Here is a 15,102-nt window from a genome sequence, read left to right as displayed (position 1 = left end):
ATCAGTCCACGTTTGTTTCTTTTTTAAATGTATCTCCCACAATTTTGCAGTAAACGGGAAGCTCATTTAGCAGTTCTGTGGCTCTCAATGTACTAAATGTTGTTGTAAGTTTTTTCTGTGCACACATGTAACTGTGTTAGCAGCTTTATTACTTCATGCTTCCTTAGGAGAAGAGTAATTGGTGGGAGGGGACACTTCCATTGCCCCTTAATAAGACATCATTAATTAAATTAATCAGATAAAGCACAAAAGTTTGATATATGGTGGAGTTGAGTGCTGCAGTAGGAAGTTAGGAGGGCTGGCAGGTGGTAGACCATGTGTGTGTGTGTGCGTTGAGGGTTTGTTCCACTCCTCATCGGCCACTTAACGCAATCCATCTCATTACTTCATGCCACTTCAGTTCCAGGGCACGCAGCCACCCCCCCCCCCCCCCCCCCCGTGCTCTCTCACTCAGTAGGCAGCAGGTAAAAGCATACAGTCTGAATCTGCTGCGCTCAGCGTTCTACACTGATGGGGTGTGACCTGCTTCTCTTTATGTTTGTTTTCCTTCTCCTCATTTTCCTCCCACTAACTCGCGTCCATGTGCCGAGAGCGTGTGGTGGCTTGGAGGGCCGAGAGGCGTGAAAGCCGAACGGTAAACACGGTAATAAGGAAGTGGTGTAAAGGCGGAGAACAGCGGGGAGCTGATGGGACTGCGCTGCTTAGCCAGTTCCCCTACATTTCCTGCCCAGCAGGACGCTTTCAGCATGTGGTTCTTATGTCTCAGCACTTACTGTAGTGCTGTCACTCTGCAATAATATCCTGTCCCGTTCACTCTTTTATTCACTCTCCTTTCATAAGATTCCACCCCGAGGCTCATCAGACTGTTTGTATAAATGAAACACAAAGGGCCGTGTCAGTAGGGTGACAAAAAGTTTAGTTATTTCAAAGCCCTTTCAAAATACCAGAAGTGGCCAAACTACATGAAAAACTCTTGAAAGACACTACAGTTCAATCTCATCACTAACACAGCTATCATCAGTTTAGTTTCCACAAAAGAAAACTTAAAATATATCAGCCTTAACAAACAATATTTAAGCCTGATATGTTTTTAGAAGGTGCTCCTACACAAAGGAATGCCTGTTTAACATTTATTGACTCATCCCATCACCATCTCCCTGTTCATCAAACCTTGTGTATGCTCATCGACAAACAGGCTCTTTGTGGTTTAATGCAGCGTAAATACAATTTCCCATGTGTAGCGACTCCAGTATGCTCCCAATTAACCCCACAAGCTTCTCCATCCACCTGATTAGAGAAATTATCAATGCACAACAACACCAGGCATTTCTATCATAAACATGAAGGTTACAGGGGTCTTTGTCAGAAAAGTGCGCTCCCTGTCTTTGTACGCAGAAGTGATAACACTTAATCACAAAGTTTTGTGTTGAAAGCGCCACCGTACTCAACGGAATCATAAATGCTTGTTGTGCTGAGGATTGGTTTAAAAGTGCAAACCCAGGAATGTGCACTCTAAACAGAATGCTTCATTCCTGCTGAAAAGCGATTGAATTAAAATAAATAGTCTCATGCATACTTTCATGCCTTTATTATACAATTGAGTAGTTGTAAAACTATGAACATAAAAAATATGTGCTTATTTCCCAAGATTTAAGGTAAAATAGCCTGGAGAGAATTGTTTGTATGCAGGCCATTTAGTCCATTTAAAGTGATAAAACTCAGGCGGGTATCATGGTCTGCATTCATTTAGTCATAGTAAAACATAAAATATTCAAGACTGTAATTTGCTAAAATGAATGTTAAAGGAGCTTGAGGCAAGAATAAGAAATGAGACTCATTAGCGCCACGACGGCCGTCGGGGGTACTGCAGCCAACAGCGACGCCGGCACGGGAGAACGGGGAGAAAGCACATGCAGCGTCATGTGACGTCACATCCGCAGGACAGCGCGGGAAATTCGGGCCCAGAATTGCAGCGCATTTTGCAGCACACAGCCTGTTCAAGGCAAAGGAGAGATACACTAGAGGGCTCATTCATTTTGGTTTGGAACGCTTCATCTGACATTATTACTAGAAAACTTAAAACGTATACGAATTTTTTTTTCATAAATCCTGCCTCAAGCTCCTTTAACAAGTGAGGAGTTGCTTAGGAAAATTTACTTCAGGCGGATGAGCTTTATTGGTGAATCAAATCTTTTTGTTCAAAATTAAGCTTTCAAAGAAAAGAACACTGCACCTGCTGCGAAACAGGGTAGGGCGCCTCCAATCTGTGCAGGGCACAATAAGTCTCAGAGATCCTGGTGCAGGACTTAAGTCTCAGAGATCCTGGTGCAGGACTTCCTCCGGCACCCTCAAGCCTTCAAAACTTTATTCACGGCCCAGGACATGAAGCTTTAAAGCACCCAAGATGACGGCTAAGAAAACATCAGACTATCCTTAAGTTTGGCCCTTTAGAGGCCCTGATCTTCATCCAGGAGGTTTAAGATCTTTCCTGTGAAATCATTTTGTAAACTACAGAGTGGAGAGACAGTAGAGCGATTAGATGCAGATATTTCATTGAGAGTTACATGGACAGTGACTGCTTGGAAAGATCAAAAATATTAAGTTATGGGTATCTTAATGTCTCATTCATAGTATGCAGTTAAATCAACAGTGAAGTCTGCTTTGCGTTAAAAGACAATAAACACTTATGGATGACGTTGCCTTTTGTCTTTTTTGAGTTATTTGTTGGGAATTGTGTTCAAATGAACAAAAGAGTAGCCTAGTCCTGATTTACTCTTAGAGACCTGGAATGGTTGCTGTTTGTATCTCTGCCTGTTCCCATTTCTGTTTGTTTGTTTTCTCTCTTGCAGATTCCAAAGGCGTGTTGTGTGTTTTCCTGTGTTTCTCTCATGTCAGACTTGCAACGGATGCCCCCCCTCAACCCCCTCTCTGATCGCCCTCATATATATGTTTAAAAAAAGCTTCATACAATGATGAGAAAACTGGCTTATAGGCTTCTGGCCTGTCATTGCTGGTACCTCTGAGTATTAAAAAAAAAAAAAAAACATCCAAAGAAATGCCCAAAAGTACGGAAGAGTATTAGGGCCATGCAGGAGAAAAAATATTTGAGATCGAAGATATTTGAGAAGATATTTTTTTATTCTGCATTTCAAGAAAAAAAACGAAATGTGGAGAAAAAAGTCAAAAAGTCAAGATTAATATTGAAATACAATTTCGAGAAAAAAGTCGAAATGTAGAGAAAAAAGTTGAAATGTCGAGAAAAAAGTTGAAATGTCGAGAAAAAAGTCAAAATGTCGACAATAATGTTGAAATACAATTTCGAGAAAAAAGTCGAAATTTCGCCTTTTTTCTCAACATTTCAACTTTTTTCTCGAAATTATACTTCAACATTAATCTCGACATTTAAACTTTTTTCCTCGACATTGACTTTTTTCTCGAAGTACATAATGAAAAAAAAATCTTCCTCCTCTAAAATATTATTTTTATTTTTCTCCTGCCTGGCCCTAATACTGTTCCGTACAAAAGAAATGTGTCCATGTCTGTCTGCCGTTTTTTATTGTCTTCATCCAAAATACTTTCTATTTTAACAGCTTAAACTATACTATCTTGTAACAAGGCATGTAAGTGAGGCTTTCCCGGAGTTGTGTTGTTTCAGAAAAAATCTGCAGCCAGGTGTACATACGTACATACGCCGCGAAACATGCTAAAGCATTACAGCCGGTTCAAATAAGTTTTTATTATTATTACTGAACTTTCTTGGATTTGCATTGGAAAGTAGAGCAAAGTGTAAAAACCAAGCTGAGAAAATGATCCGTTGTAGTTGATTTTGACATCCTGCAGCAGAAGTGGCTCTGTTTTAAAACGTATTTACAGACGAGACCCTGAGCTGCCAATCAGTGCTGTTTAACCTGTGAATCATCTGTAAAGGGGGGGTCTCCTGCTAGTAATCCCTGGTCAGTCGAAGGAACATTTTTGATTAATGTGACAGGCTGCAGGGAGGCCCAGCAGATGGACAAAGTCGTCCATCTTCATCGACCTCTGACACGAGTGCAGAAGTGTCATCTCCCAGGTTTGCCCTTGATCAGCTTTGTTATCCGAGTCGCTCCATCTGTATTGTAAATGAGCGCTGCTCCGCCAAAGCTATCAAGATTTCCTGTTCCACCGCGGGTAGCAGTTAAGACAAAACTCGTCAAATAAATAAGCAAAGAGACACCAGTTATTATGTGTTATATGTTTTGGAATAAGAAATGTTTCTCAAACGTTTTTAATCTGTATAAATATGATTATTGGCTTTAAATACCATTAGAATTTTACATATAGTTCCACTACAGACGTAAAGTTGACGTTCTCTCCCGAGTCTTAACACCACTCCAGCGAGCCAAGTTAGAGGTGGGCTCCTGCCTCTCTCCCTGAGGCTCTATTCCCATGGTTAGACAGATTACTGTGGGAGGAGAAGGGCTGCCAAGGGAGTGTGGAGCCCCTATTAGACGTACGGAGCAAGGGTTGTAAGCCAGGGCGGTAGAATGGAGGGAAGGGTGGAGGGCGGTGGCAGGGAAGACGAGTTAGGAGGGGGATAAGCTGCTCTGAGAGTTGAGCAGCGCTCCAAAATGGTGTGTGGGGGCAAAGGATTAGGGAGGCTCTGAGGAAGACATCTGCTTCTGTGCCAAGCGCCGCATTATCAAAGACACCAGCGTTTCCCACATCATCAACTTTTCATGAGTGCACTCACTGGTAAATATCAGTAGCAGCGGCTCAGGTCTCAGGGGGACAGAGAGGGGTGCAAAACATTCCCTTATTTTACAACTATAAAACATGATTCTGAAAGGCCTCTCTGAAAAACTTGGATACCCTGTCAAGTCTCGCTTCTTTTACTTATTCAGTGATGCATGGATCCCTGTGTCTTTTAATTCATTAAACCTGCTTATCTCATGTGAGCATAACATTGTTAGACCAATATTTCAGCTGCATCTGTTATAAAACAGTCAGACATTCATATTTCTACGTAAACCACTGTAATAAATGTCATAAACAAAAGAATCCACTCCAGAGAGGTGCTGACCTTCTCTTCCACCGTGGACGTTTGCAGGGTTTCCCAGACAGCTCTGATCATCCTAATGTCTTGGTGTCTGGTGATGTAGCAGTGGGCCTGGACGACATGAGCCACCGTCAAACCGCTCATCGCGGCTTCCAGGACCTTCTTCACGTGGCTGAAGGACAGGCGTGCTTGTGTGCAGGCGCCGGCGTTCACCAAATGCATGGTACAGGGGACCAGAGCAATCTGCCCAGCGCAGAACACCACCTCGTCTACCTGGAGGAAGGACACAGAGAGAGAAAAAGAAAAAGACGATGGGCTATGAAATCATGAAAAACTGAAAAACACTGCTGAGGTAAAGCTAAGCTAAATAACAATGAAGAAAAAAAATAGATGAAAGAAACAAGTAATGATGCTTTAGTTTTAGTTTCAGTTTATTTTTATTTGTTAGAGAGGGACCACGTACATTAGGAAACATTTTATAAAATAAAATGTAAATATACCCAATTGTAGCCAAAAGGCTAGTTTACATTGGCAGTCCCCCTGCCAGAAATAATAGGCTAGTACCTAGTAAAAAAAGATTAAAACACAAGTACAAACACATCAGCAATAACATATAACATATATAATTCAACCCTTACAATATACACAGTTCATCCCCACATCGATAGTATACACATCAATGTTCACATCTTTGATTATCAATCAACCAATTCCTGAGATTATATTTGAAGACATTGTATGAAATGGACTCTCTAATGTTCTGTGGGATGTTATTCTACTCAGGTGCTGTTTTATAAGAGAAAACCGATTGCCCAAATGAGCTCTTTCTAAACGGGATTTTGCAGTCTCCTCTGGCTGCCCCTCTGGTAACTCTGGCTTCCCCTCCAGTAGCACCAGTTACAGAGGAGCGGAAATAAACGACTTTAAAAAAAATAACAAAAGTGCACTATTCAATGAGGTGCTATAATCAAATCAACATCAATTACAAGCCTATGTTTGGTTAGCAGTGCATTCATTAACAAGTTCCAATCTCCCATTTTTATCACCAACAATGCATATTTCACACTTACATAGCACACAGGTATTAGATGGCTGCCAATATATCTCCGTGGCATCAATTTTATTCATAAGCGTAATTAGCCATGTGATAATTAGCTCAATTTTCTGTTAAATACCTCTGTTGGAAATAAGCTCCTCGAATAATGAAAACTGGAGAAAAATCTATCTGCTTAATGCAGACGGACGAGTGGGGATGAAGACTGGCATTAAGGAGGTCACGCCTTCAGAGACCCAGGTAGATCAGCGGCGTTCAGCGGTGGATGCTGTTAGCGTTGGACACAAAGCTGGTGATCGATGCAAATAGGTGTTTGGTTTGTGTTAGCAGTCACAGACACCCGAGCACATAGGCCCATCTCCAGAGAGGATCGACTGAGTTGTCTACTGATGATCAAAGATACAGCCAGTGGTATCTTGTGTCATGTGAGATTAGTATAGTTTATATGAAGAGGAGGTATATCTTAACACTTCCCGTGAATCAAACTCATAAGCTTGTTTGGATCGCTGCGACTGTCACACCAAAGTCCCCGCAGACGCTGGGAGGCCATTGCATACCTTATTCAGAAGTGGGAAATTTACTACAGAGTATTTACCATTATTAAAGTGGATGAAATCTGTCTTTCCTGGAGGAGCAGAACAAGATGTTAACCACACTACAGATGCGAACTATTTAGCTAGAGGGCGGACACTGTCATTGCCGTCTCCATAATCGAATGGGTTCGCCATGATCCCCAGCTCCTGGGTTCGCTTGTCAGCTTTGATGAACCTTCAGCTTTCCATCTCTGCTACTGCAAATTACCGGGACCTCGCAGGGGACAAAAAAGACGGAGGGGAAAGCGAGTTACAAGTGGGGAAGTGAGGGAGAGGGCAGAGAGGATGGAGATAAGGCCCTCACCACTTTCAACCGCTCGGATCAATCAGTAGATCATTTACCTGCCTCGCCTGATCCGCCCGGGCGTCCGCATTACTTTGAGCGCCGAACATAAAAGCCAGAATTTCCTCACATCAATGAGGAATTGTCATTGGCATTCTATTTATGAGCCATTAAATGCCATCATATCCACTCCAACAAAGACGGGCTCTATCAGGTTGGATGGGTGGCCACAATCTTTTAACAAGCTTGTCGTCATGAAAAGGGCTCGCTCCATTCTGAATTCATAAAGACCAGCTACCATTTGTCAATTTGAATATCAAAAGGTGCAAGCATGGGGCCCCTTGACTGTTAAAGGCGGACTCCCATTGCGTCTACCGAGCAGGTGTGTGATGATCAATTATTGAGGATCCCACTCTGGTTACTCTTAGTGGGAGGTGGAATTGGGGATCTGGGGTTTTGTGGTTTCTGTGTTGATCCTGGATTTGGGGGGGTTACTGGAGAAGGGAGAGTGAATACTATTTACATAAAATTAACAGTTCAAAAGAATGAGTTCACACACCAATCAAACTTGTTAATTGACTGTCAATGGTGTGTTCCTGAATATACAACACAACTACATTATTCATCTGAGGCCTTGACAGGGAAGACAGGCCAATTTGCATGGGCGTTGGAAACGTGATCAACAACCACAATGCCACATGCATTTTTAATAAGCCCGAGATGGTAATCTTTAATATTCATAAGGGTCAAACAATTGCATATGACATTAAACTTTCTTTAACAAGGTAAGTATTTTTCAAATGCTAGTCTTAGCGATCTAAACGGCCCACAGAGAAAAGGATTAATATGATATCTTCCAGCGGGACAGTATATTAATGCAGCATGTTTGTGTTAGTTTCTTTCTAGTATTTTAGTTTAATAATATTTGATACTTGTTGACAGAATTGAGAAAGTTAACTCCAAGGTGATTCAAGATGAGTTCTTCATGTTTCAGAATCAAATGCAGCTTTAAAATGAACACAAAACACGCAAGTTATTATTCTGAGAAACTATGTTATGAATTTTTCAAAACGAGCCCTAATAATGAAAATCAATTTCAAAATCTTTCTTCTGCAATTTCTGAGCTAGAAATATTTGAAATTAGCTCAACAATGGAGGACAAAGCAGTCTGAGCCATGTCTTGCTTTGGATTTGATCAAGCTTTATCTTGTGGTCATAATGCCATAATATTTCTACAACCACAGTAACATATGCAAAGGTCACCAACCTCAAAGACATTTTTTTTTTTCTATTTCTTGGGTGTAGACAGTAACATTAGTAAATATGCCCAGAAAGTGCCTGGCTCCGTCTGCTCCCGAACCTTAACAGTGTCTCGTTTCAGACTGGTGTGTCTGAGGTGTTTCTAATTGCTGTTTTTGTCAAAGGGCTTCCAGAGGTGGGCGTGCCAGACTACATTGGTATTGGTACTGGAGCCCTGTGGGTCCCCCGTCCCGGTGAGGACGTCTCCAAGTGTCATTAGCAGAGCTTCGGAATGGTGTAGATGAACTACACTGGCCGGGATAAAATGACCCAGTATTGACAAACAGTCAGGTTTTTCTGCCTGCTTCCAAGGACAGAGAGAGGTGGAAAACTGCTCCACTGCTCCTATCAGATATGCTAATGGTCACATTTCTCCCCATTGAGACCTCATACATAATTTAACCAGGAAATGATCATGCAAAATGTGTAATATAGGTTGGATTAATCGGCTTTGACTTTTCTCTTTTGCAAGAAGTCGTGCAACCAAACTTAAGGGGTAATGGTAGCACCATACCAGCTAAACATATGTTTTTAAACAATGACTGTATCTAATATTTTAATTCATTTAGGTGTTCCTACATGTTTTGACAGTTGTTTTCAACCTAACCACCCTGCTAGGTGTGGGTGAATTAATGCATCTTGACAACTGCAAGCCTAAGCATCCCACTTAAATTATAACTTTATCTAAACTAGCACAGATCTTGGGATCTTGCACCTAGATATGTCATGAAATTACTTTTATTTTGCACCATTTTGATTTACTTTCAATTGTTTAAGGAGCTTTCTTAATATGCGTGTCTTGACTATCTGCTTTCTGGTAATTTTCTTCTATTCTTGAATATTTAAGGGCTGGCATACAGCTCAAAATAGTTAAAAGTGTGGGGATAAAAAAAAACTGAGGCTGAAGTTTTGTTGTATGTATTTAAGTGAATATATTACTTCTACGTTTTAGCAGGGATTTGATATGCAAGGACCGTCTAATCCTTGTGTGGAGAATGGCAGTTTGTCAGGGATGTGCGCTGTGATTTCATCTTGAACTGGCTTCAAGTCTGTGGGGTTCGTTCAGCATTAGTGAATTCAAAGCAGATCCTGTCTGGGAGTGGGAAAATGATAAGAAATGGGCTCATGTTGTGCCGCGCCCTGAGGAAATCCTGCCTCTTCTGACACCTCATTTCTACAAATGCAAACCTTTCAGGAGAGCCACAACCTTCCTCGTTCCTGCAGAACCTTTTACTTTGTTAGTATTCTCATTTCAGATTTAACGGGAAGGGGGGAAAGATATTTGCCTTTTTTGGGGGGGGTTTATTTTCTCTGTTTTTTTTTCCCCACTACCAATTTTTTTTCCCCCTCTGTTTGTGCTCCAGTTTGAGCCTAACCCCTGTATGTTCAACTGTCACACAACATCAGTGTTACTTAAACAGCGACATAAATAGCTGTATGAAGTGCAGAAGGAAAAGGCAAGAATAAGGAACTTCTGAATGCATTCTTGTAAAGTAAAATCATAAACACAACTAAAAGCATAGTTCAAAACTTCAAATTATGATTCCAAATTTTCAATAATACAGTATGTAAAGTCACACAACTGGAATTTGAACAAGGGGCATTCCCCTAGCCCTCCCACTTCTCTTAAGCTTATTTGTATTTGTCTTTTCTACCTTTAATGTCTGCACTTGACGTAATGACTTGACAGACATTGAGTTGTGTGAAGTAACACTGCCACATCCGCTCTGGTCAGTTTTATGTGAGTCAGGAGCTGCCAGTCAGTGCTATAACCGAGGCCTGGGGAGGCTGCTAAAAGCTTGGGGAGACAAATCTGAAAGTCAACAAATATGAATCAACAAATAAATAACTTTTTTTTTTTACGCTGATAAAAAAAAGGGAGGAAATGCAATAAAAATAGAATAAGATTTCAAACAAATTGATATGTTTTCTTTTTTTGGTGTAAATTTATAGTTGCTATAATGATGTTAAAATAAAGAAATATGAGCGAATAAAATATAACAAATACCCAAGGCTGATGTAATGAAACTGTCTGCCGCCCTGGACCCCTGCACCACACCAGAGTCCGGCTGTGAATGAAGAGTGATGGAAAAGCATGGTTTTTCATTGCGTTAGGCAAAATGCCCTACTGCCTTCAACTGTCCCGACCTCACATTTTTTGACAAATTGGTTGTGAGGCTTTTACGACTGATGCACATATCGCAAAAATCATTTCTGCCAAGCTTCCTCTATGACCTGCCCGTGGGACATGACAAGCCCCTCCATGCATCGCTCTATCAAGCTGAATCTTTCCAGGACAATGCAAATTATGACAAATTCCATCATCCTGCATTATGCGCTTTCCCGCTAATCTCCCTAATTCGAGAGAATCGGGGAGGGTCTCGCTGTTTCAGCTGAGGGGCATGTTGTCTGACTGAATGATGCTGAAACTGCAACCCTCATACCCTGCGCTGTCTCCCTTCCCAGCTGTGACCGTCTCATCTCTTCTGTCTTTTCATATTTTTCCTTTTTGTGATGCTGTATCTCTTAGTTTGGCTGGTAAAGGATCAGCCAACTTAATCTGGACAAAAAAAAAAAAAGACAAGACAACACTTAAAGTATAACCCTGATAAGCGGTGAAGTAAAGTCTGGACCACAGTTCCAAATATATACACTGCATGAGACAGTTTAAATATTCATACCTGAAAAAAAAAAACAAAACATTAAACTAATGGTTTAATAAGATAAGTCCTCAGTTTCCCCGTCCAAAATATACAGAGTGAGACAAACACAAATCCACCCAAACATGCTTTCAGTCCTGTCTTGTCAATGGTCCATTTTGTGTTGGATAGTGCATGCATTTCAGTCTTAAGATATAAAAGATAAATAGCTCACGATCAAAAAAAAGGGAAAGACGGAATGACAGAAAGATGGTTCACAAATAGGCAAAAAAAAGAAAAAAAAAGTGTAGTTCCTGTTTGTCTCAACAGATGGCAGTATGGCTGCATTAAAAACGTGCACAAAGCATCACCAGTAGTTAACATGCAAACTTCGCTCCAACCATGGACAACATGTCCAAACAGTGTCAATAGTCTCCTTGGATTTTCATCTTTCCTTATTTTTTATTTTTTTCCAAAATATTTTCATAGACAACCACAAATTCCTTAAATGAAATCCAAAAAATGTGGGGAAAAAAAAGGTGGTGGGGTCTACATCGGTGACAGAGACATGTTTAAATTTCACTTTGATTTATGATATTGTATTATACTGAAAATAGGTGATAGTATTCTTTTTTTAGAAAACTGGAAAAATGTGACGATCTTAAAATGTACTGAATCCCACATGGAAAAATAGCAAACACTTGTATTAACATCTGTGTCACTGCGTCACTGCCAACTCAATACATTTTGACATTTAGTAAATATTGTGTTGTCCATATCGTACTGAATCAACTCCTTCCCTGAACATCTCAACTTTATTACATTTCCCGAAATGGCAGGGCTCGACATGCCCGTAGATTGTGAAAATATCTAAAGTATCAATAATAAACATATATTAAGCGCGAACCTGCTGACATCCAAGAAAAATAAGAAAAAGAAAGCCGGTACATTAGTTATCTACAGCAGTTTTCGCTGCAGTAAAACATGATTCGATGACAACGGCGAGTGACCCGGATTAAAAGTTAGCAGTTTGAGGAACTGCTTCATATGAAATGTATGATGACGCAAAACACAGAAACTTAATGAGACATCAAGAATAATCTCTCCCGAGTCATTTATACTACTGCTAAAAAATATCTCAGTGAATAAAGAAGAGGCAACAAAGCTACCACACTGTTGCATGTAAACTGAGTGATCACCTCTGTCCAGTTGATGACTGATTTTACTTAAGATAAACTTTAAATCTCTGGTTGTGCGACTGCATAAACATAAGCATAATGAATAAAGACTCCAGACACAACAGCAGTGTCCACAAATGCACCGACTGCAGCTAAGATATACTGAGCAAATTCTTTTGCTTTAAATTTTCTCTAATCATAGTTTGGATAAAAGATTATTACTAAAAGCCGAATGCTAGGAGGGTTGCATGCTAGAGAGCTGCTCCTCAGTAGTTCCTGTCCATCAGCACGGTGCAGTGTGCGAGCGAGGCCCCTGTATCTTCCTGCCTGTATTTGTCACACGTGTGGATTTCACAAGAAATATCCAGATCCTCTCTATCTGTGTTTTTGTGCCCGTGTATGTATGTGTGTGTCAAGTGTGTGTGCACAGGCCCTGTCAGCTATGCCCTCTCGTCACTGTGGGGGGAAGAAACACACCCGGGCAGCACTGAATATAGCAGCTAGTTACCATAGTAATAGGACGGTCATACATCTCTCCTCTGTCAGACAGTGATGGGAGTGGACAGGACACGGCGCTATGCTTTTTATCTATGCATTTGGTATTCAGTTATTTCATTCCGCAAATAAAAAGCGAAGCCATCTCAGCTTTGCTTTTTTTTTTTTCTTTTTTTTTTTCCTCCCTGTATTCAAATAGAGGCGTGAAATGGGAAGTAAATAGTTAGATATGGGGTAATAATTCACACATGGGACTACAAAAAGAAAAAAAAAATGGATGTGTTTTGACTGAGTGTTTGCGATTGTAATAGTGGGAGCATCTTGGCAGATGTCTGCTGTGGTGGGATCTTTACATGATGGTTTTCAGATGCCTTCTCCATGTCTCTGAACCATTCACCCCTCCACTGCTCATCAGCAGTGACAAAGTGAGAAGCAGATGAGGATGCTCTCGTATGTAGACACACACACACACACACACACACACACACACACACACACACACACACACACACACACACACACACACACACACACACACACACACACACACACACACACACACACACACACACACACACTAAAATAGCATGTGGCTCCCTCAAATTAAAAAGAAACGTACACCATTTATCAGTTGTAATTACACTCTCACACTAAAACTAGTTACATTAATCTAAATACCATTAACTGTTCTGATACATCCTCTTAATGGAGACTAAAAAGAACAACATAATGCTTTTCTTTTTTTTTTTCATAAATTTGCAGAAATGACTGACTCATGTAGGTGCAATGCAGACCCCCAGATCACCACAAGAGTAAATATCTGTCTGCATTACACTTATTGTTTGAACACTTAGATGTGCATCCCTGCATGTTTGTGTCTATACCGTGTGCATAAAGGTGAAAGAAAAGAGGGACGGTAGCTGTGGTTATCCTGTCCCGACTTCCCATGGCTTGTTGACATGAACGAAGCCAGTCAGGCACCAATAATACATGAAGAGCTGTTCAAAGACAATTAGGATCAGTTGTCAGGGTCGGGCCCATTAATGAGTGGGAGTGTGGCAGGGGCCGAGGCGCAGGCACGGCGCGGACGAAACGCGACTGCCTGAGAGCCGATGCGCTCCGACAGATCCAGTCCTTCCCCTGTCCTCGCCTGGTACAAGCTGATACCAGCCCGCATCCACGTGGTGCTGCAACAGCGGCGGCGCGGCGCAGGATACCGAAGCAAAAGAAAGGCCGTGCCTTGGGAAGATGACGACCGACGTGGGAGGTCAGCCTCCACGCCGTCACAGCAGGAGAGAAAAGCAAGACAGTGGCCTTGCAGGATAGGGTTGAAAACAGCATAATTACCCTTCCTGCTGTCTACCGCTTCCCATAAAACTGCCCCCTCATCAGATTAAAAAGGTGGTGTGATTTGACCCCTCGGATATACTGTATGTGTGTGTTATTTGGAGCACAAGTTCCTAGGTTTTCTTGGGATGTGCAGCTGCATCAGAAGTCCTGTTGCCTTACTCCCTGTGTGCAGGAAGATTTTCACACATGCAGTATGCAAATATTCAGAAGTGGATAGATAGACACTTTGAGATAATGTGCATGGACCTGATTTGCCTATAATGTTTATTTGCATGTTACCATCAGTCAGTCCTGTGCGCACAGGGAATCAAACCAGTTCAGTCTGTCAGAGCCGGAGCCGTCACGGGCAGCACTCCCTGCGAGACTTGGCCTCGGGGAGTGCAGCGGGCATGCCTCCGCGCTCAGGTCTTACTGGTTTTGATCGCTGTGTTTTCCGTGTGTCCGATTCAAGTGAAAACAGTTGACCCTGGCGTTTGGGAACGAGCCTAAAGGGATAGACCCGGATGATGAGAAGAGCTGGGGAAACCTCAATCAATGCTTGCCAAGGAAAGGCTCTGAGGTAAATCTTGACTGTCAGTCAAAACCCTCTCTGACTCTCTCCAAACAAAAGGGTCAACCTCCTGCACACCATTCAGGCTTTCGGTTAAAGAAACAACACGCCTATTCTTCTTGTGCCTTCAGTGAAATGAAAGGGAAAAGCAAATCTGTGTTAACATCCTCTGCTGCGGCGAGAAGCAAGTAACTACATGTGCGAAAGTAGCTTTCAATCTCGCAACTGCTCAAATCGCTGAGGCTTCATGACCTCATTTTTCATCGACTCAATTGCTCGACAACTGCTCTCCTCCTGGTCCAACCCCTTCCTCCCTGCCTCATCTCCTCTGCTTCTTAGTTGGAAGTGATCATTTGTTCTTTTATTAAACTTGATAACATCCCTTGCATTGTCTGAGCATGCATGCCGGAGAGCCGCCCCGACTGTTCTAGCCTCCAGCATTTCATATTATTGGTGCATTATTTCACGCATGCCCTCCTCTTTTATCAAGCGCTTTTGAAGTAATGTTAATAGACTAGAAAATTGAGACATTTATGAAGTATGGGCCATGTTTATGAAAAAATCCATAAAGTATGACAGGGGAGAGGTGAGATAAAAGCAAGGTTTTAATAGATTATGGCAAACAG

At 41.6% G+C, this 15,102-nt stretch overlaps 1 protein-coding gene across 2 annotated transcripts in view; it reads right to left on the bottom strand.

The window, feature by feature from the left end:
* dph6 (diphthamine biosynthesis 6) overlaps window positions 1-15,102 on the bottom strand; it is a 71,309-nt gene that overhangs the window by 15,148 nt on the left and 41,059 nt on the right. For both annotated transcript variants that reach the window (XM_061744265.1, XM_061744264.1), the window contains exon 13: window positions 5,060-5,308. In XM_061744265.1, the coding sequence (XP_061600249.1) occupies window positions 5,060-5,308 (249 nt within the window). The remainder of the gene's footprint in view (window positions 1-5,059; window positions 5,309-15,102) is intronic.

This window comes from Cololabis saira, chromosome 16 (genome assembly GCF_033807715.1).
Source record: "Cololabis saira isolate AMF1-May2022 chromosome 16, fColSai1.1, whole genome shotgun sequence".
In the NCBI taxonomy this organism is placed as follows: Eukaryota; Metazoa; Chordata; class Actinopteri; order Beloniformes; family Belonidae; genus Cololabis; species Cololabis saira.
This window is presented reverse-complemented; position numbering and strand designations above follow the sequence as displayed.